We start from the raw sequence: 22,904 nt of genomic DNA, 5'->3' as shown, positions 1-22,904 counted from the left end.
GTTCTTATTCAAAGGCCTCTGTGCACCACAATAATTCTTTACATATCACAAAGTGCAAGATGGATCTAATAAAGTCATATTTTCAATCTGTGTCATACTGTCTTATATCAATATTTCATGTCAGATTGTACCATGCATGCCTGGTGAATTGTACAATGTACAGCTGTAATATCACATTGAGTTTTGTTTTTGTAGGCATGGTTTTTAAAATACTGGATTTGAGCTGTTGTGGTTCAAGGGATGACTGGCTGGTCTACCACCTTATCCAAACTGAAACCCCTCAACGATAGACAGATTAAGATTCATGGCACCCAGAGGATAAACTCTACCTGATGTCAGTGATCCCCTTGACTTAACTCTTGCACCACCGTGAGGTTTGTGGTTGTAAGTGAAATGGCTCAGCAACTATTGGAACTAAAAAGAACATGATTCCTTCCGTTCTCATTACCTCTAATGCACAAACTCATATCTTACTTAAGGCGGGGGTGTTTTGGTTCCCATGTCGATTTATTATTGGAAGCATTTTTTCTCACTGCATTTTATGGTTTCCTTAGGCGCCATCGGGTGGCCGTGGTAATAATGACAGAGAAGTGATGGACGACATCAATATAAGGTGACTACGATATTAGCAGTAGATGGCTACATACTGTAGGTTATTATATGACAGGAGACCATTTAAAAAAAAAACTAACTTGGTTTTAAAGATTGATTTTTGGGCATTTTTGCTTTATATTTGACAGTGGGTGGCATAGAGGCTGACAGAAACAGGGAGAAAAAGTGAAAAAACAACAGTGATTTGTAATAGTTTTGTTAAGTGGAATATTATGTTCCTATTCTCCTGCCTCTTATTTACTAGTCATTTACTTTTTTACTGAAGTAAGTCCACATCTACCTAATACTACCTCTACTTTATTGTTACATGGACTGTAACTACACTCTGCAGCTAGTGCAATGGATTTTCCATGCAGGACTTTACATTGTAACTGAGTGTTTTTACATAGCTGTATTAATACTTTTACTTCAGTAAAGGATCTGAATACTTCTTCCACCACTGCCACCATTCCAACTTTTGAAATAAACAATATTTGTATACTCGTAGCTCCTGGATTTGTACTATTGTACTTGGTATGATGCAAAGACAATAAATTATCTTCTTATCTTATTTTTCATTTCCGGATCAAAAACACATCAGACACAAATTATTCAAATCATCATTTTTTAAATATAATTTAAAACATGTGGGGGGCATTTACATTGACTTATGACAAATATATGTAGTGAGTGGGATATCTTACAGTGTAAAAATAAACTGACCTCAATCAATTGCTTGTGATTTCTGTACCGATATGTACTCTTACTTTTAGCTAATGCATATGCTTTAATGACACGTCTGTGATGAGCTACAACTGCCTATTCACTTATTTGCATGGAATGTGGATCAAACATTTAAATACATTGAACTTATAATCCTGAAACAATATCAAACAGGTAAACACTTGAAAGGTGTTGTAATGAGATCAGTCTACTGCAGCCAGGCTAGAGTTGAGCTTCCAGTGACATGGCTTTAATTCAACAGCATTTCATAGTCACATTTCAAAAAGATTTAAGCTTTGGTAGTGGACATGATTGAACCAATAATAAGGTCATTGTGCAAATAAAACCTTTCACAGTAAACTAATGGTGATTTACACTATTACAACATTTTCTAAATGACTAAACATTATGGGCTTTTTATAAGAAATTACATATATAGAATATATGACACAAATTGTTGATTCTTGTTTTGTTTTTTTTTGTTTAAAGCTTTAAGGCGTCTAGTTTCAAGGCAGCATAAGCAAAGTGGGCAGTGACAAGACTAATAAAAATGTAGGGAGTATTAAAATAAGTAGCAGCTAATGATATCTCAAACCTCAGCACAGAGATCCATCAGCGTCCTTTTAAAATATCTCTAAAAAGGAACTGATGATTATAATATTGTTATCACTATTTTATTTGGTGACTTCACTTTAATATTAAGTCCAACTGATATTAAATTTAACGTGTGTGTCTACTTCAGTAAAACACACTTGTCCTGAGTTTTCATTTGAGAAAAAGAGATTCATATTATTGCTCTTTGGTGTCATAATTGTATCTAGTTTTTTATGAATCCATTAGAATACCTGGATTCTATACAGTCAATCAAATTTCTTCGCCCACATCAGCTTCAGTCTCATTCTTATCTAACTCTCATATGAACACGTCTTTTCTTTAATCTTCACTTTCTGATTATTCAGCAGGTTAATATACAGTTTCAGTCAAGTTTAGACACATCGTCTCATTCTCTTCAATGAGATAACGTGTCCAAACCTTTTTAATGTTACTGTACCTGATCCTTCATGTCATCCCTTTGCATTTTCTGCCTCTACTTTCTATCAAAATTAAGGCACAATTTAAAAAACAAACACCTTTTTATCTTCTCCTGCCACCTACATGCTCTTTCAGCCAGCTGAGACTAAAAAGGAGCATTTCTAATACTTCCCCTTTTTCTTTCTTTGAATAATAAAAACATACTATAATTGCATTCAGTTGGACTTTAATTGATCATATTAAATGATAACATAAGTCCTGTGCTATTTAGTCTATGAACTTTGCTTATGATATCAGTGTTGTATAGAAACTGTTGTTGATGCGTTATAGTGTGGTGGTGCCTGTTTACTGCTGTGTTACTAGAAGTCTGACATTATTATTGCTCTACATAGAAAAACGCTGTTAAAAATGATACAGCACCAAAGTGCCTACCTCCTTCAAGTTTGCATAGTTGATTTCAGATAAGGCAGAAAAGGAGAGAGAGAGAGAGAGAGAGAGAGAGAGAGAGAGAGAGAGAGAGAGAGAGAGGGGATCAGGCACATTTTTGCAAATGATTCTCTGCGTTTCTTATTTAAATGTGTGATGGTCACGTGATAATAAACCCTCTAGTAAACATTTCATAGTCCTGTCAAACACTTGGTAAACACTTAGAATTTTTTGCTTTATGTGATGGTGACCCATGTCTGGAGTGAGTGTGTGTGTGTGTGCGTATGTGCGTGTAAGCCTCAGAGCCGTCTGATCAGCCTCCAGGTAATGAAGCTTCCTACGAGCAGGCCAGTGACAAAGATGACGATGAGGTTGCAGCTGTGAGGGTTCAATGATGACACGCTCTGCATGGATGCTGACGCCAGATCTGAGAAACTGTTGATCTGTGGACGGACGCACACACATACACACACATACACACACACGTCAACAAGGAAGTAAGAAGCATAATCAAACCATATAAACCAATCATTTAAATTTTTTCGACTACAGTGTGGTGTCTTTAGGCACTGACTGCATCTTTTCTCGTTTTAATGACATATTAACTAGAGCTTGACCAATATATGGGCCAGCTGATATTATCAGCTGATACTGCCCCATGACAGATCAGTATCAGTGGGTATTACGGATGCAACGGTACAGTTCCTAAGGTTTGGGGTGCATCAGGGTTTTTGGGGAACGTTAACCGTTTGGTGTCAGTATCTTAATATTATCTTAACCTTCCTGTCGTCCTCTCAGGTCAAACTGACCCCGTCTGTTTGACTGTTCCTTCTTTCTTTTTTTTTTTCTCCTTTGTTCTTCCCTTCCTTCCCTCTTTCTTTGCTCCCTCCTCCTTCCATACTTCCTTCCTTCCTTTTTTCCTCCTTCCCTCCCTACTCCTTTCCTTCCTTCCTTTTCTCCTTACTTCCTCCCTCCTTACTCATTTCCTTCCTTCTCTCCTTACTTCCTTCCTTTTTTCCTCCCTCCCTCCTTACTCCTTTCCTTCCTTCTCTCATTACTTCCTTCCTCTTTTCCTCCTCACTCCTTTCCTTCCTTCCCTCCTTACTCATTTCCTTCCTTCCTTTTTTCCTCCTTAGTCCTTTCCTTACTTCCTTCCTCCTTCCTCTTTTCCTTTCTTCCTTCCTTACTCTTGTCCTTCCTTCCTTCCTCTTTTCCTCCTTTGTCTTTCCTTCCTTCCTTTTTTCCTCCTTAGTCCTTTCCTTACTTCCTTCCTCCTTACTCTTTTCCTTTCTTCCTTCCTTTCTCTTGTCCTTCCTTCCTTCCTCTTTTCCTCCTTTGTCTTTCCTTCCTTCTCTCCTTACTTCCTTCCTCTTTTCCTCCCTACTTCCTCCTGTCCTTCCTTCCTTCCTTCCTCCCTTCCTTCCTATTTTCCTCCTTACTCCTTTCCTTTCTTACTTCTTTCCTTCCTTCATTCCTTCCTTGACAAGTGTAGTTGCAAATATAACAGTTCAATAATTCCTTATTTTTAAAAAGTTAAAGTTTCAAAAGGTCCGAACAGAAAAATCACCAAGAGTGGTCCGGCTGAATGCAGTCAGAGTTTTATTCTACGACGAACAAAACGTCCTCGGAACCAAAACAACACAGACATAGAAATAGATACAATGATCTCAGATAAATGTTTCTTTTTATACTGATTATTTTGCTGACCATCGTGGGAAAGTGGGAAATCCCCTCTGCCCGAGTAAATCAGATTCCTTCCAAAACTCCAGTCGCAGGTGCATGGAGTTTTTTCAGAGTGTGGCCTTGAAGCTTCAGTGTTTTATACAGGGGTTACTTCAGGTCAGTTACTTCTATACAAGGGTTACCTCAGTTCATTGACTGATGCCCACTTACTTTGAGTTATATACTCTCTCAATTACAATACTGTTTTGTGACTTTTGTTACTGCATTCTTTTCTTTTAAAAGGTAATAATAATAATAATAATAATAATATAATAAAAGTGTAGTACATTTAATCACATATAATTTAGGGTATATTTATCAGATCATGCCCTCAGTTTTGATTATCTTTAGCAAATAATCAATAATCAAGTACCCTTTAAGCAGATACAACATCGTTCATTGTGAGTATTTATCACTACAGAAGCTTACTTTCCCCTTTCTTCTCCAACATTAGAGCTGATTAGCTGATAGGCTGTGAAGATGGGCTGAACAGAGTGCTAGAGAGAACACATCTGTCTGAAATGGCCTTTTTTTTTTTATGAGGGGTGTACCAAACTATTGCGGGTCACCTTTGCATACTGAATGGTTCAATAAAATGTTGACTACCAAAGTATCACTAGTTTGTATGTTCGATATGCACAGAGATATATATTTTTATTTTTTAAAGTTGTATGGGCAATTCTTTATTCAGGTTTAGTATATATGTATATATGTCTTTTCTGTGTTTTTAACGTTTCTTTTTCATGTGTTTATGATTGAGGTCTTTTAAAGCACTTTAAATTTGAATCTTTCAATTCTTTTAATCATTTTAAAGTAAATAATTATTTATATTATTACAGTCCAGCTTTTTGTTTTCTTCCTCTCTTTCTATTTTTCTGTACTTTGTTTTCTTTTTTTATTATAATTGGGTTTTCTTTTTTTAAGTATGTTTCATGTGCAATCATCTCCTAATATTTAGTTTTTATGTAAAGCACATTGAGTTGCCACTGTGTATGAAATACACTATATAAATAAAGCTGCCTTGCTTTGCCTCCATTACTTCTCTTTGTCAAGTGTTAGACAGCTACATCTGAGGCATCATTGCAAAAATCATATATTCTGTATATTAACTATTTATCAGCTGATATATCAACATCAGATTCTTTTCACTCCCTAAAATCGGCATCAGCTCCAAAAATCCTGTATCAGTCTAGCCTTAATGTGAAGGCTTCTTGTTATAACAACTTACCAACTCAACATGTTTGTTTTAATGAGATTCATTCATTTTGTGAAAAAAGAAAAAACAAGTTTCTCCTCATACCAAGTATTTGTAGTCATGGTGATATAAAACAATACGTACCCATCCTCCATGGTCTCGAATCCAGCCAAGCAGATTGTTTCTGAAGAAATCCACTGTCCACCTCAGGACCTCCCTCACTGACTGAGGCAGATGAGCCTCCACCATCTGACACACACACACACACACACACACACACAGACACACACACACACACACACGAACACCAGCGTTTTATTTTTAGTAGTACTTTTACCAAACTATATAATCTTGTGTTTCATTGAATGTGACATTACTTCCCACTGATATACTGTCAGTTATTTCTACTTAATAAAAGGTATGGGCTATAATATAATCACTATTTACGTGTATTGTGAGTTCCATATTTTGAGAAGCAAATCAAGTTAAAAAGTAAAGTTTGGTATGAAGCTGCAGACAGAGACACAAATCTCCAAACCTCAACTAATTCAAACCAGATTGAGACTTTAACACATAACAGACCTGTTAAAGTCACATCAATAGCTGCGGGCCTATATTAGCATTTCAATGGGTTATGTAACAGATGCAAGGTCAAAGTTACAAAACACATTTGTGATTTTACAGAACACTAAAGCTAACTAAAGTCACACTAAACTTCTCCACTCACTGTTTATGTCACTTTAACACATTCACAGTCAGTATGCATTTAAATATTTAGGCTACCTGACATTCACCATGATTATTAGCTTAAAAACATCTTTGGCTCAATGTTAGCTACCACGTTAAAGACCACGTAAAGTGAATTCAGACATTTTCTTCTAAACACATTAAATAGGTCATAAATGTATTTCTAAAAAAGGTGTAAAAAGCATTTCAACCATTTAGATTTGAATTGTGGAGCTAGGCTTCACAAACTGTGTTTCAACATTTCTGTGTTCAGGATTTAGTGGGCGGGTCTGAAAAATCACGTGGTGGTGATTAGCATAAACCCGTCCCTACTGCTGTAGAGGTACAAATACATTCAGCACACACTACTACTACGACAGTCTACAGTTAGCCAGTTAGCCACCGAGTTAGCAGCCAAGCTAGCAGCCGAGTTAGCCGCCAAGCTAGCAGCTGAGTTAGTAGCAGAAAGCTCTCAGACGTAGCTTCTATGTTTCGAGTAGAGGTGGTGACTTTGATTGACAGGTGACACTTGGTAGGGGGCGGAGTTTCAGCGAACTCAGCGGGCACTCCCACAGCGTTTGGCTGCAGAGAAAGAGGCTGATTTTTACACAACATTGAAGCCTAATTTCATATATTTGCCGATTTGTTTAATCATTCAAATTTGGCAGGGTGGTTAACAACACATTTTTGTGGTATGTCAACCTCAGAACACATATTTATTCTTACTTTACACAGACTTTAACTAACTTGTGACTATAGCTCATGCGGTGTTGCCGTGGTAACGTCAGCTTGTCATTCCTACAAGAGAGCGCTAAGGTTTAACCGCAGATAATGAAGCTATTAACCAGCTGTGTTAGTCTAGAAACTCATTTATAAAACATGATTTAAATACTGTAATATATATTTAATTATTCATATTACCTGTTACACAATAATGAAACCATGTCATGTAAAATTGGACTGATTCTGAAGCTTTCATCTCATCAAAACTCAACAAACTCTTTAGTGTAAACCCATTAACACACCCTGAGAGCCAGCCTGCCAGCGACGTAGAAGAGCACGCCGATCCTCTCCCAGGTGATGCCGTGCTCGAACACTTTGTTCGCCACTTTCTTGAATCTGTCCCATGTGGATTCTGTCCCGCCGCAGCCGCGAGCGATGCCGTCTATCGCACTGTTACACAGACACAGAGAGAGCAGAGGAACCGATGAGACTCACAGAACTTATAATGTGACGTGAGTAAAATTCATAAGCGGCGAGGTCACTCACTCCTGGAACTCCTTGTCGTCTCGGACCCTGTCGCCGATGATGCGGATCATTTTTCCCAGCTGGGTCACCATCTTCTGCTCCTGCTCCGTCTTCACTTCCACGGCCAGCGGAGTGAGAGGGGGGACATCGTCTGAGGGCACCTCCTTCAGCTCCTCCTGTATGACCCTGCACACCCAACCAGAGACACACATTTTTATCTATTATAAGCTTGATGTAGTATGCAGTATTACAGTAAAAGTACTGCCGTATTATGAGTGATGTAGTATGCAGTATTACAGTAAAAGTACTGCAGTATTATGAGTGATGTAGTATGCAGTATTACAGTAAAAGTACTCAGTGTTTCCCACAGATCTGAAGGCAATGTGTGGTGGTAGGCCTGCGACCGACAGGGGGGGGTTGGTTTCGGTAAACTGACCGACGGGGTGGGGTGGGGGGGGGGGGTTGGTTTCGGTAAACTGACCGACGGGGTGGGGGGGTGGTTTCGGTAAACTGGCCGACCGGGGGGGGGGGGGGGGGGACTGTGTGTGAGCTATGTGAGAGAGACGCGTGAGTGACAGAGAGCAGAGAAAGGAAATGCAGTTTAACGAATACGATGCGTATTTTTTAATTAGCGTTAAAAAAAAAATTAATAACGAAACGCAATTATGTGGCGGCCGGTGTTGAATCTGTGGCGCACCGCCACGAATTAGTCTATGTGTGGGAAACACTGGTACTGCAGTATTATGAGTGATGTAGTATGCAGTATTACAGTAAAAGTACTGCAGTATTATGAGTGATGTAGTATGCAGTATTACAGTAAAAGTACTGCAGTATTATGAGTGATGTAGTATGCAGTATTACAGTAAAAGTACTGCAGTATTATGAGGGATGTAGTATGCAGTATTACAGTAAAAGTACTGTAGTATTATAGTGATGTAGTATGCAGTATTACAGTAAAAGTACTGCAGTATTATGAGTGATGTAGTATGCAGTATTACAGTAAAAGTAGTGATATATTATTATATATGACATCATTAGATTATTAATAGTGAAGCATCAGTGTTAGAGCAGCATGTTACTGTTATAGCTGCTGAAGGTGGAGCTAGTTTATATACAGTATATACAGATACAGTGTGGATCAGCAGCGGTTCTGACTGTCTGCACATAGCAGAAAACTTAGTTTTCATAATCAGCTGCAGTCACTGAACTTTCTGACTAATAGTTTTGGTTTTGTTTTGTTTTCCGCTGTACTGAAATCGAAAGAGAAAAAACAGTCATAAAAACACACAAAGGTCAACAAGGGTGGACCATTATAAACAATTACAGTAAACATGATAAAAGCAGATAAGATGGAAGTTTTGTACAGTACATAGAAACCATGCTCTGTATAGCTGACTGATACAGACACACTGACCAAGATACTAACAGCATGGCACCAATTTACTGTTGGAAATCCTACTTGGTTCGCTTCCTGGTGTAAAAATAAATGACCTCCAACCTAGTTTTTTACAGCATTTTGAAGTAATGGCTCCAACATTATGGTACTCTCTTTAAAAAAAAGCAACTGAAGACTAACTCTAACCCTAACCCGTTTGTATTGTTCTTTCTCTCATCTTAAAATGTTTTAGTGCTTAATTGTCTTGTTTATGTGGGGGTGAGAGAGACTCAACGGGACAGATTCAACAGTTTTGGCCACGACAGGAACAAGGGACAAAATACACCAGGCCAAGACCAAGTGTGGGAAGGGGGGGGCATAGGTTCAACGCACAGACTTAGGAAACCTCCAGTCAGGAAGCCCCCCACAGTGCTGGCGATTTCTCGGCACTGTTGTTACCCACAGCCCAAGGGAGTATTGCCATAGAGGCCATGCCCCAGTCTGAACCCATGAAGGAGAAGATCAAGTGGCCAAAGATGTCCGACTTTGAGTGGGTCATCTTTGACGAGGACGTAGGTAGAGTCCTTTGAAGTCACGTTAGCGGGAACAGCAGAGCGGAAAGTGAACTGCCTCACTGAGATCACGTACAACCTAGCAAAAGAACGATTTGGAACAATAGAAAGAAAGGTCAACATCAAGGCAGGAAAACAACCAAACAGAAGAGAGAGGGAGATCAACAACGTAAGGAAAGAGATCAAGAGCCTTAACAGGAGGTACGAAACAAGCAGCGTTGAGGAAAGGAAAGGGATAAAAGATCTCACAAGGAGCCTTCGAGAGCACCTTTGCAGACTAAGAAGGGCAGAAAAGACAAGAAAGCGGAAGAAGGAGAAGGAGAAGAGGAGGGCCTAGTTCATAAAGGATCCCTACAACTTCACCAGGTCCTTGCTAGGAGAAGCCAAATCTGGGAGTCTGATTAGCCCTAAAGAGGATGTGGAGGCATTTCTCAAGGAGACACACAGGGACCCAAACAGCGGTCTATCCCTACACGAACATTCCCGAAATTGGCATGACAGAGCCCCCCACCATCATGCTCAACTTGATGCTCAAGGACTTCATCACACAGTGGCGGCACCTTGAGAGAGGAATTGTCATGGGATGCACGGTCTCCCCCATCCTGTTTGTCATGGGCATGAACCTCATCGTCAAAGCAGGGGAAAAGGAAACCAGAGGACCAGTGATGGACTTGAGGGTCAGACAACCAGCGATCAGGGGTTACATGGATGACCTTACAATCTCAACATCATCCCATGTGCAGGCAAGATGGCAATGTGGGCTACAATGACATTCAAGCACAGAAAATTAAGAAGCATGATTATTAGGAAGGGCAACATCACTGGAAAATATAATCTGCTCATATAAAGCGAGGTCATCCCATTCATCAAGGACAATCCCATCAAGTATCTGGGAAAGTGGTACGATGAGTCTTTTAAAAAGGACAGCAACAATGTCCATAGCACTGAGAAGTAAGCAGAGGGTTCGCTAAAGAAAATCGAGAAATCTGGACTCCCAGGGAAGTTTAAAGCATGGCTGTATGTCAATATAAGAACAAGCCGCCTGTTCATCAAGGCGGGGTCAAAGCCACCTGGGCAAGTCTCCTGCAGTCAGCCCAATCGTGAGAACTTAGGGCAGACCTAAAAAAAAAAGGCTCCAGTTCCCAGATGTCATCCACACCACCTTAAACACCTGATGCAGTATTGTTCTCCACTGAAGGAAAGAATATTATCCTGGTGGAGCTCACTGTACCATGGAAAGACGGGTGAGAGGAGGCATTTGAAAGGAAATCTGAGCGATACAAAGATGCAGGACTGTAGGGTCAAAGGTTGGAAGGCATGGTTGTACCCGGTCGAGGTTGGACGCAGAGGCTTCCCTGCACAGTCAGCAGTGTTTCCCACACATAGACTAATTCGTGGCGGTGCGCCACAGATTCAACACCGGCCGCCACATATTGCGTTTCGTTATTAATTTTTTTTAACGCATCATTAAAAAATACGCATCGTATTCGTTAAGCTGCATTTCCTTTTTCCTTTCTCTGCTCACCCTGCGTCTCTCTGTCACTCACGCGTCTCTCTCACATAGCTCACACACACAGCCCCTCCCCTCCGTGCACACCGCGTGTGTCTCCATCAGCGAGATCATCATCCAGCCCCCCCCCTCCCCCCCCCCCGGTCGGCCGGTTTACCGAAACCAACCAACCAACCCCCCCCCCCCCTGTCGGTCGCCGGACTACCACCACACATTGCCTTCAGATCTGTGGGAAACACTGGTCAGTATGGAAGTTCTTGACACCTGATGACACGACCTCCTGGTCAAAGGCTCCAGTCATTGCTCAATGACTGAAGGAGAAGCATCCTTGGATGTACGAAATCAGTCGAGTTGTTGTTTTTTTAAAAAAATGGTATGCTTTTATGCTTCCAATTCTTACTGTTAAATCGTTTAATATTTTGTTTTTATGTAAAGAACATTGAATTGCCTCTGTGTATGAAATGCACTATATAAACAAAGCTGCCTTGCCTTACTTGACACTGATGAATTAAACCTCACAGATTCTATAAAAAGTAAGAAAAATGTTCTGTATCTCCTGTGTTTCCTTTCTGTGATGCAACAGCACATTCAAACATGAGGCTGTTTTTACTCTGCATGGTGACTCTTATGACTTCTCCTGTATGAACCCACTAAACTAACCACTTACGCCTGCTTCCACTATGGAAGTGTTGTGGTGCTATCAAACGACTTGCAGCTGACTCAAATTTTAACCAAAACCGCATGTCTTTCTTCCTGTGAAAACAAAGACTAGAAAAAACTCTGCAAATGAAAGATTAGATAAAGATGATGGTGATTTCCTTCCTGACACATTTAAGACGGCAGGAGAATCGAATCTGTCAACATTCCAGACACATCAGTCACTGCAAGAGACATTTCTCTGACGTTCTACCTCTGCAGAATTTTCTCATAGTTCAATGTACGTGAAAGACAGTGTTAATTAGTGGTGTGATTTACAGTAAGAAGCTGTTTTATGGTGAAACAAAACTGAAACCGGAATGTGGTTTAACGTTTATCTTCTATATCTAAAACAATCTAAATTATTTACATATATTTACAACTTCAAACTGTACTATTATATGTAAAAAAAAAAAAAAAGAAAAGAAAAGAAAAGCAGATTATAGAGCCTGGAAACTGGGAATTTGGGAGATATTCTCCATATAAAAATATTAATATACCACTAGTGCTCAAATTACATCAATTTACTGTAATGCTGCCTCAAAAACTTATACCATATCACCATATTATGATATCATGACATCCAGACTCTAAGTATATGTAAGTCTTATGTTACGATATTGATATCATATCATTATATTGCCCAGCCCTAATATGATATAACATACATGATATGATATATAATATACAATATGATTTGATATGATATAGACCCACCAGGTGCCATATCTAGAAAATACTAATAAATGGTTGTATTACTCAACAACATTTGCTAAATGAATCCATGGAACTGACCTGGATTTTTAAAGCAAGGTTGGCGCGATTAGTTGATTCATCATATAATAATTTATTTATTTATTATTTAATTTGTTTATAATAATTTGCTCAGAGATCTGATCATTTCCTCTTTTTTTTATCTTTGCAGATGGAAGATATTTACATGCAAATATATTAAATTAATATATAACAGTGAACCTCCAATATTTACTCTTTATCATTGTGTGAAACATTTTTCTAAAGAGTAATAAATAAAGTATATTTAAACTTACTCTTTGATGAGGGCTTCTCCTATTCTTTCATCTGTGGAGGAATAAAGGAACATAGCGTTATAACACTGCTACACACACACAGCTATAACAAACAACAATACTGCGGTATGTATAGGAGGCTAGAAGTAGACTTTATAGCAAAGTAGAGAAGAGTTTCTGGTCAAGTTTACCAGACATGGCGTTTCCTTCACTTGCCATCCTGTAACGAAGAAAAAAGTATGTTCAGAAAACTTCTCGGATAATTTCCTCCGCTTCCTCGGAGCCTCCGCTTCCTCCTCCGGTACTGTCTCGTTAAAAAAAACACCTCACAAAGTTAGCTTCGGTTCTTCTACAAAACGAACAATTTTCCGTTAATCACCGCAAACTGAGACACACACCAGGTTCCGCTCCAACTAAAAAGTCTGAACTACACTGGGCGGCGCAATCATGTCTATGGGCGCAATACTTTGAACCGACATGAAACTGTAACTTCCGGTTGATTCCCGGAAAGGTTTATATTTATTTATTTATTCTTTTGTTGTTGTTGTTGTGTTTTGTTTGCAAGAGTTTACACCTCAATGGAAGTTTATCCTATTTTATTTTGGGCTCTTACGTTCATGTTTCTATCCTAGATATGTAAAACCATAGACATACATGTGTAAAACTATATTAAAGCCCCTCCTTCTTGTAGTTGTAAACGGTAGCATCGTTATAGGACTACCGCCCCCTAGAGTGTGAGTTCTGAACTGAAAGGAAAACTTCATTATTTCATTGTGTCTATGGTCTCCGTATGTAAAAGGGGTTTTCCTCACTGTAAGCATTCCTCCTGTTCATACGGATCATTAAAAATTCCCCTTCAAATTGTTTGCTTTTACTTATTTTATTTTATTGTTTGTACTTTTCCGTTACGACTTGGTTAAATATGGCAATAAATTAAACAAATAAATAAAGTCAGTGAGAGCGACAATAAAGGTTGGCACATAAACAAAACAAAAATGGCCTTCTTGTTAATATTCATGTTTCATTTAAATTGTTTTCTTTCTTTCATTCATTTTTATTTATTTATTTTTTGTACTTTTCCTTTACTGATTGATTGAGCATTTGATTTGGCAATGAAATAGACAAATAGACAAATAGACAAATAAGTACATAAAGGCAGCAACTAGTGAAGATAAAGGTTGGCACATATGTCCTGCATATTTATGACATTTCCTAAAGGACACTTAGTATTATTTTTAAATATTTCAATTATTTCAATTGGTTGCTGTCATTTATCCTATTTTATTTTCCTTTCCTTTTACCGCTTGATGGATAGTTTAATATAGCAATAAAATCGGCAAATAACTAACTAAATAAAGAAAGAAAGAAAGAGTCACACCAGCAACTATAAAGGTTTGCTGGGTGTTCATCACCGGCTCGTCTGGGTGAGCGGGTACTCCACGCCACGTTCCTCCTCCCCCAGATTGAGAAAACAAACGTACCCCTTGCATGCCGCGTTCACGTGTCGCTTTTTGATTACGTCCGTGAATAGGAGACGCGGTTCCGTGTGGCTCTAACAGAAGGAGGAAAGGTTCAAACTTTGCAGGATTGTGACTTATTCTCTTCCTACACCATGTCCTCTACTCTGAAAGTCCACAGCGAGCTCAAAGCCCAGGTGAGTGTGTGCGCGCGCGCTTGTGTGTGTGTGATGGACTGTCTGCTTCTTCTTCTCATCACTGCTGTCTCCAGCTCATACTTCTATTTTCATAACCGTTTACACCTCATGGGATCTGCACATGAGGCTTCAGCAGTGTGAGTTAGTCATATCAAGTGATATCTGACACATTACAGTCTTTTTAGCATCAAATTCCCTCTTAGTGTTTCCTGTTGAGCTGTGGTGGAAGTATAGTAACAAAAAGACTTTGACACTAAAAACACTGTAACGTTGAAACATAGAAGATGAAGATTTGACTCATTTGGACAGCTGAGATTATTTTAAATCTCATCGGCTCTCTGAAAGGTAGAAAATCACTGTATTATCTGCAGGACTCAGGGGTGAAGATCACACACAGTTTTAGTTTAATATTAGCTTCAGATCAGAAGGATTTGTGTAATTAGTCCTCCATCACTTCCATTATAAGTGCATTATGAAGAGATCTTCTAATGGTCAGTTTCAATATTGATTTGGGCTCCTGGTTGTTGTTTTAAGAAACACTTGACAAATTTCTGTCCTTTTAAATCTTAACCATGATTGTGTTTGTCTATAAAACATTAGAGTAATTCACTAGTTTTTATACTGAACACATGAACTCAGCTTCTTGTTGTTGTGTCATCTGTCACCCTTCCTGTTTATACTCATTACAGTCTATAATTACTCCACTGACTCAACTATGTCACTGATCACATAGAACAGTTGGATGGCCACCAGTACTGCAGTATGCTGTTGAAGTTACTATGACCAAGTCTTATTCAAGTCTAGTCACTGTAGTGGTGATTTGTCCTTAACCTGATAAGAAAATGTGATTTTAAAAAAAAGAAAAAAAAAGTGAAGATCTCAATCAAACCAATCCACTGAGGCACCTAAGGAGTGAATCTTCTGTAGGGGAAAAAATCTGTTGTCCAAGCTAGCATGAAGTTTAGTGTGGTTTATTTGACTATTTTTTGCAAGCAAACAGACAAAGAACAATGGTGTCCGCTGCCTCTCTTCCCCTGATAAAAACATAAACCTACCATCAACCTGCTTATCTAAAGAAATAGATTCACCTCTGTGTCTAAGCTGCCCAGTACCTTCAAAACAAAAGCATTAACCAATGGTCAAATTAACTAAAATAATACTTATATTATTATTATAACTAATTCAGCTATACTTTTTGTTATTCGGAAACTGTGTAGATAGACGGCAAAGATGAATCAAGTCAGAAGTTCTGTCTTAATACATGTTTTAATACGAGCTCGGTTCAAGTCTACATGCCTGAGACACTGACAAAGATTCACTCCAGAACACAGGGGTCTTATACTGTCACAGAGAGGGTCAAATATCTTCAGTATGCAGTTTGAGCTGAATGTGATGTCCATGTAAGGCACCGGAAGTTATTCTGGACTCTATCAATCATTCTTTGACATGTTTTTACAGACATTGTGGTGCCATGCTGAGTGGGGTATGTTAAGAGAAAATACATACTAACAATTCCCCCTTTTTCTATTTGATTTCTTTTTTTTTTCTTTTTCTTCTCTTTTGTATTTTTTCTTTTCTTTATATATTTTATTATTTTTCTCTTCTTTATATATTTTACTTTATTTATTTATTTTTATATATCTAATCACTTATATTGAAAAAAATTATCCTATCACAGATAATAGATCTTCGGCACAGTTTCTTCAGGACACGTCCGGTTCTCCCTCTCCTCCTCTTCTAATAGCGGCACGCTTATCCTTCCTGCTGGGCTTCGGGGACGAGGGAACTATTGTTACTCAACCCCCCGTTCACCCAGTCTTTGCACCACCGCCGTCGAGAAGGTTGGGATCCATTCTGCGCGTGTTCCACAATATGCCGGTCCTTAAGGTGGTTCGTCCCTTAATGGTCATTGTCGTTGGAATCCTCAGAAGACTCGGATGAGATAGAAGTGGATTCACTTTTGTCATCTGGTGGAGCGTAGATAGTCACGTTCCTAACCGGATTCTGTATCACCGTCATATTTGTAACAGAATGAAGAGATTTCATGATTAGTGCTCGAAAAATAGGAAAGCAACAACCCATCAGTACGGTTACAATGAGAATAATCCCAATGATAGGTGCAAATATGCTCAAAATCCATGCAGTGGTAGGGTGTCCTCCAAAGAATCTGAAAATGTTATCCCACGGTTGTTGATTCAAATAGCCTCCTGTGGCTCGTGCATCTTTATTGGTTCGTACAATTCCTTCTTGGATCTCTCTAAGATTTAGGACAATTGCGAGTGACACCCATACTATGTTGTATAATTCCCGTTATGGCGTTGACACATACTTGGGGTGATGTCATTTGTGTGGCTTTGAGCACAATCGGTTGAAAATCTACATAAGCGTCTTGATCTAAGTGTACGAAAAAATTTGGAATAAGATTTTTCCATACTGCATTACAAAATTCAACAGTTGGTCTTTCAGTTACAACACTTAGTACTATAATTCGAGTAGTAATCACTTCATTTGTTACTGACTGATATTCAACTCGTACATCTACAGTGTATGATTCTAATGTAACATAGGTAACATTATGAATGTAGTAGGATCGAGTTGCGTTTAGGAGTTAATGGATAATACAAACACTGCATTTCCAATTCAGTTATTGGAACATGTTGTAGCATGCCTACTTCTAAGTATGGTTTAGGCTTAGCAATTCTTACTGGGATTGCTCTTCTCATGCGTTTATAAGAATCATTATTCAACAATTCCTCCTTACGTGTCAGTGTGTTATTATCTGGTTTTAACTTCCTATTATCTTTACTCGTGTTGTTATTTTCACATGTAACAATGGTACCCGTGTTAGCATTACAAGCAATGAGTACATAAGGGATGGTTACGCAACAGGCAAGTATACAACAAGCAATTATAAAATTTATGTATAGATATGCTTGAGGTAAGTTGTATTTTACACTCGTATCATGCATCTTATTAATTTTGCGTGTTTGTTGAACTTCTGTTAGTTCGCCACTTATGTTGATGCCATGCTCGGAAGGGGTGCAGCCTTGATTCTGGTGGCATGGATCCATTGCGGTTGGCCTTTGACTTTGACCGCTGTCCGCGTTACCAACAGAACTTGTGTTGGTGGGCCGTAACGTGGTTCTCCTTCTGTGGGTTTCATACTGCGGACCAGGACGTAATCTTCTGGTTGGAAAGTATGTGTGGGTGTGTCAGCTGGGGAGGGAAGAGAATCTATCACCTGCTGAGAATATTTAGAAACAAAAGAAAATAAATGTTTAACATAGTTTTGTTGCAATTCCTGTAATTGTGTTAGGTCTTCTGCTGGTCTCGCATTCATCTGAACACCTAAAGGAAAAGGGCGGGCCATTAGTACTTTGTGTGGTGACAAACCAGTAGTTTTGTTAGGCATTGCTCTAATGGACAAAAGTGTAAGAGGTAAAGCTTCAATCCAATTCATTTGTCTTGATTGATGAATCTTTATCAATTTGTCCTTTATGGTTCTATTTGTTCGTTCCACCTGTCCTGAACTTTGTGGATGGTATGGAATATGGAAGGTCCATTTGATTCCCAATGCTAGTGCTAATTGTTTAGTTACACGTGATGTAAAGGGTGTGCCATTATCTGAATCAATGCCTGCAAGTATCCCGTATCGTGGAATGATATGTTCCATTAAGCACTTAACTACTGTTTGTGCATTTTCTTTTCTAGTAGGAAATGCTTCTGGCCATTTTGAAAATCTATCCACTATTACCAAGAGATACGGATAACCTCTACATTTTGGCATATGTGTAAAATCAATTTGCAATGATTGGAAAGGTCCTTCTGGCTTAGGCAGGTGGTCATGTTTTGGTTGATTTACATGTGGATTACATCGGGCACAGATCAAGCATCTTTGAATAAATCTTCTAACGTGTTCTTCCAATCCTATTGTAAAAAACAATTTAGAAATGTAGTCTGTTACTGTCTTGTAATTAACATGCGTTACACCATGTACATAGGAAATAAGAGAATCATATGCTAGTTTGGGTAAAACTATACGATTATCTCTAAATTTCCACAGATTGTCAATGTCTTGGTGACATCCTTTTTTCTTCCACAATCTTACTTCAGCATCTAGGGCTTGTTTCTGAAAGGTAATCAGATCGTTAATGGTAAAAGGTGGATCCGAAATCTGTGCAGCAATCACAACAGTATTTAGCCAAGGAGGGAAGGGAGCATTTATAGCTGCATCCTTAGCATATTTATCAGCTAAATTATTACCTTTTGCTACATCTGAATCTGCCTTTGAATGTCCTGCACATTTTACTATAGCAATTTGGGCTGGTAACATCAAGGCTGACAATAATTCTTTGACTAACTCGGCATGTTGAATTGGTTTTCCTGCAGTTGTGACAAAACCACGATTTTCCCATATTTTGCTAAAATCATGTGCAACTGAAAAAGCATATTTTGAGTCCGTATAAATAGTGACAGCTTTATTTTCTGCGATTAAACAAGCTCTTGTCAAGGCTATCAGTTCTGCAGCTTGTGCTGATGATACTGGTAACCTGTATGCCTCTACACATTGATCGTTGTCATTTACGATAGCATAACCTGATAAGGTGGTCTTATCATCGGGGCGCATAGAGGATCCATCACAATATAAGATAAAGTCACAATTTTCTAAGGGCGTTTGTTGTAAATCGGCTCTTATGCTTGATGTAGAATTAATTAATTCCATACAGTCATGAGTATAATCCTCATTTTCTTGGTCTTTACCATGCAGCAATGTTTTTAAATGTATAGCTGGATTTGTATGGGTAGTTGTGGATATAGTGAGGTTTTGGGTTCCTGTTAAAATATGTTCGTAATTACTACGCCGTTGACTAGTCATATGTTGGGTGGTTATATTAAGAAGAATGATGTTAACCGCATGTGTCGTATGAAGCGTTAATGGATGTCCTAAAACTATGGTTTGTGATTTTTCTACCATTATAGCAGCTGCAGCAACAGCTCTTAAACATGGGACCATTCCTTGAACAATTAAAGGTAAAGTTTTCGAGTAATATGCCACTGGTCTTAACCTGTCACCATGCGTCTGAGCCAAAACAGCAGAGGCAACAAGTCCATTTTCTGCGATATACAGATGAAACGGCAGTTTGTAGTCAGGCAAGCCCAGAGCTGGAGCGGTACAGAGGAGCTATTTGATGTGACGGAAGGCTTGCTTCATTTCATCAGACCACTGAACATTGTCCGAAGAGCCTTTGATTGTTGCCTTCCGCAAGATGGAGTCATACGTTGCATATTCTGCAAGCCAGGCTCGACAATAATTTACAAGACCCAGAAAGGATAAAAGTTCTGTTTTTGTCTGAGGTCTTTTGATGTCCTGGATGGCTTTCACTCTTTCCGGTGAGAGGTACCGGCATCCGTTTCTTAATACATATCCCAAGTAGTTGACATCTGGTTGACAGAATTGGAGCTTAGCAAGGGATGCTCTATGTCCGCCCATAGCAAGGTGTGTGAGGAGAGCAAGAGAGTCTTGAACACAATCAGACTCTGTCGGTGAGGCCACTAGGATGTCGTCAACATACTGTAATAGCGTAGACGGGCCGGGTAAGGTTAATTGAGCCAGGTGCATATTAACTGCAGCAGAATACACAGCGGCAGAATCAACAGAGCCCATTGGTAATCTGCGCCAAACATATTGTTCATTTTTGTAGGCAAGGCAAACAAATCCTGTGTATTTTCATGTACTGGAATTGAAAAATATGCCGAACAAAGGTCCACTACTGTATAATATTTTGAGTTTGCCGGCAGTGCTGCTAGAATGGAATTCGTATCAGGTACAATTGGAGCTATAGGATATACTGCTTCGTTAACCTTCCTTTAATCCTGTGTAAATCGATATTTATTTGTTCCAGGCTTTAAGATCGGGTTTATAGGAGTGTTATTTTGTGATTGTCTTTTGACAATTACACCTTGTTGTAATAAACTCTCAATAACTGGTTTAATTCCCTCTTCTTTTTCCTTTGATAATGGATATTGTTTTACGTATACCGGATACTTATTAGGATTAACTTTGGCTTGATAAGGCGCCACATTCAATAAACCCACATGATTGGCATGTAGTGCCCATAAGTCTGTGGGAACTGAAGCTAATATTGAAGGTGGTTTTAATGAAATCTCAGTGACATCTTTGATGTGAAGATGTGGTTTACTATTCTTTTGTAAAATCTTAATAAAAAAATGTGATGGTTCAATTCCATACGACCAGATGATGTAGTTTTTGTTTTGATCCTCATTATCTGGGGTTTTATTAAGGTGAACTTTACACGATTCCTTTAAAAGATCAATATCAGTAAAATCTGTGCGTACAGCACACACAAAGAGTTCAATATTTTCAGAAGTATTTTTCCATAATAGCAAGAGTCCATGTGGTGATACGTAAAGGCATTGTGGGATTTCTTGCATTACACTTTGTTCAATTTTTTTATCTGAAAATGGTGGATCAACTGGTTTCATGTTTAAAATTTTAGCAGCGACAGCGGCTTGACATGAGGCCAGTTTCTTAAGTCCTTCCATTGTAAATATTTTGGATAAAAAGTCAACGTTTGTCAAAGTGGAGGCAGCCTTATAAGATATTCCTAACTTATGAGAAAATAGTTGGTACATTTTATTTGCAGGAATAAGAACTTCAATGCCATTGGGTGAGCATGAAATGGTTGCATTTAATTTGCTTAACAAATCCCGTCCCATTAAGGACATGGGAGTTGTTGCACTCACCACAAATGAATGTTGCAGTTTTATTTCATCTAGATCTACTTGTAATGGCTTAGATAAAAATTCAGTTTGTGGGACACCACTGATACCAACAGACTGGACGGATTCTTTACTCAAAGGACATTTTAAATCCTTTTGTCTCAGACAAGAAATAGTTGCTCCTGTGTCCACTAAGAATGGAATTCTCTTTCCTGATATTTGTAAACTTAATTGTGGTATTTCTGATGGTTTATTAGAAATATGGAATTGCGGAGCATTGATTATGAGTTTAAAGTTACCACCCGTGTCCCCCTGTCGGTTGTCCTATTTATTCCATAATAAATGTACTGGTCTATTTTCAGAGGATACCTGATGTTGTTGATGATTACTTGATGTAACCTGTTGTTGTGGCTGAAAGTTGGTGTTAGCCTGCGGGGAAAACGGAGCTCTATGCTGGACAGGAGTATAGGGTTGTGTTTGAGATTCTCCCGTCATTTGATATTCATCCTGTCTCTTAATTCTACAATCTTTGGCCCAATGACCTGTTTTCAAACAATAATGACATGTGTTGGTGTCTGTCATGGGTCTGCGATTTCTTCTTCCCCTGTTAAAACCTCTACCTCTTTGGAAAGGGTAGTTAAAGCCTATTTTGGGTGTGGAGGGCCCCATTTGACCTGGGCCTCCATATATCGTATTTCCACCCCTGCCTCTTGGTGGAATCTGTTGGAAAAGCACAGTGTTATTTTCATCGGATTCTGAAAGCATTTGTGATCCCTGTATCTTAGGTTTGACAGTTGTAAATAATCCCACAGCATCTAATTCTCTTATTTTCTTTAACAACTCACTTGGGCTAAGTGAATAAATGTCTGGTGTGGATAATTTCAGAGTGTAGGCAGCAGTTTGATCTAACCCGTTCAAGAACATTGATATGAAAAATGGATCTTCTTTTTCTTTCATTTCCAATTTAGCTTGCCCCTTCCAACATTTCTGAAATCTGGATGCATATTCATACATAGGTTCATTCAGTTTACGTTTACAGTTTAGAACTTGAGATACATCTCTATCATGTGCTAGTTCTAATAAATGCTCTTCTCGATGTTGTCTCTTTAACCATGGATATTTGTTTTCCGGTTGCGTTTCTCCATCTATTGGTCCGTCATAGTCAAAGCTTAGAGTTGAACATGCTGTCATTAATGTTTCAATTTTGATATTAGGCATTAAGGTGGTTAGAATATAACGTACATCTTTACCGGACAATGAACTATGCATCAAAGCAGTTCTCCACCAGTTTATAAACCCGTGTGGATTATTCAATGGTGAAGGAGCATCTTGTGTAATACGTGATATTTCAACAAGAGTTAATGGTTTGTCTAGTACTTTATCATCAAAAGTCACCAATGGCGTTATCACTTTCACTTCATCTTCCTTTGAATAGTCGCTTTGATCCTTTTGTGTCTGTTTGCTATTAAAGTAGTTAATCATTTCATATACCAGTTTTGCATCGGTTTCAGATATTCTTGAGATTATAGCTTGTATGTGTTTAGTATCTATTGGTTTACTAAAATCCAATTTCACATCTGTTTCTTCTTGATAACGTTTTATTGCTGAATGAAAGCAATCAAGCAAGCCTTTGGACACCTCATTCAATCCAATATCATGTCCCTT

At 38.7% G+C, this 22,904-nt stretch overlaps 2 protein-coding genes across 2 annotated transcripts in view; one reads left to right on the top strand and one right to left on the bottom strand.

The window, feature by feature from the left end:
• Window positions 1–1,541: 1,541 nt before the first annotated feature.
• On the bottom strand, window positions 1,542–13,215 carry LOC128378538 (apoptosis regulator BAX-like). Its single transcript, XM_053338101.1, has 6 exons — window positions 13,036–13,215; window positions 12,866–12,896; window positions 7,685–7,849; window positions 7,441–7,588; window positions 5,834–5,938; window positions 1,542–3,215 (listed from the first exon to the last, which is right to left on the bottom strand). Exons 1-6 carry the CDS (start codon window positions 13,061–13,063, stop codon window positions 3,072–3,074), a joined length of 621 nt encoding a protein of 206 aa, XP_053194076.1. The 5' UTR covers window positions 13,064–13,215; the 3' UTR covers window positions 1,542–3,071.
• Window positions 13,216–14,380: 1,165 nt separating this feature from the next.
• Window positions 14,381–22,904, top strand: part of LOC128378537 (proteasome activator complex subunit 3-like) — a 34,577-nt gene continuing 26,053 nt past the window's right edge. Inside the window, exon 1 of the mRNA XM_053338100.1 lies at window positions 14,381–14,498. Within this exon, the coding sequence (XP_053194075.1) occupies window positions 14,457–14,498 (42 nt within the window). The 5' untranslated portion in view covers window positions 14,381–14,456. The remainder of the gene's footprint in view (window positions 14,499–22,904) is intronic.

Source organism: Scomber japonicus, chromosome 18, assembly GCF_027409825.1.
Source record: "Scomber japonicus isolate fScoJap1 chromosome 18, fScoJap1.pri, whole genome shotgun sequence".
Classification (NCBI taxonomy): domain Eukaryota; kingdom Metazoa; phylum Chordata; class Actinopteri; order Scombriformes; family Scombridae; genus Scomber; species Scomber japonicus.
Note: the sequence above shows the minus strand (reverse complement) of the source record. Positions and strands in the feature narration are given on the sequence as shown.

Bases quoted from the DNA above. Each gene is read 5' to 3' on its own strand.
- LOC128378538 (XM_053338101.1), bottom strand. From the start codon at position 13,063: ATGGCAAGTGAAGGAAACGCCATGTCTG. The intron at 7,850-12,865 runs GTAAGTTTAAAT...TTGGGTGTGCAG, and splicing joins GGAGAAGCCCTCATCAAAGA to GGTCATACAGGAGGAGCTGA. The intron at 7,589-7,684 runs GTGAGTGACCTC...TCTGTGTAACAG, and splicing joins GACGACAAGGAGTTCCAGGA to TGCGATAGACGGCATCGCTC.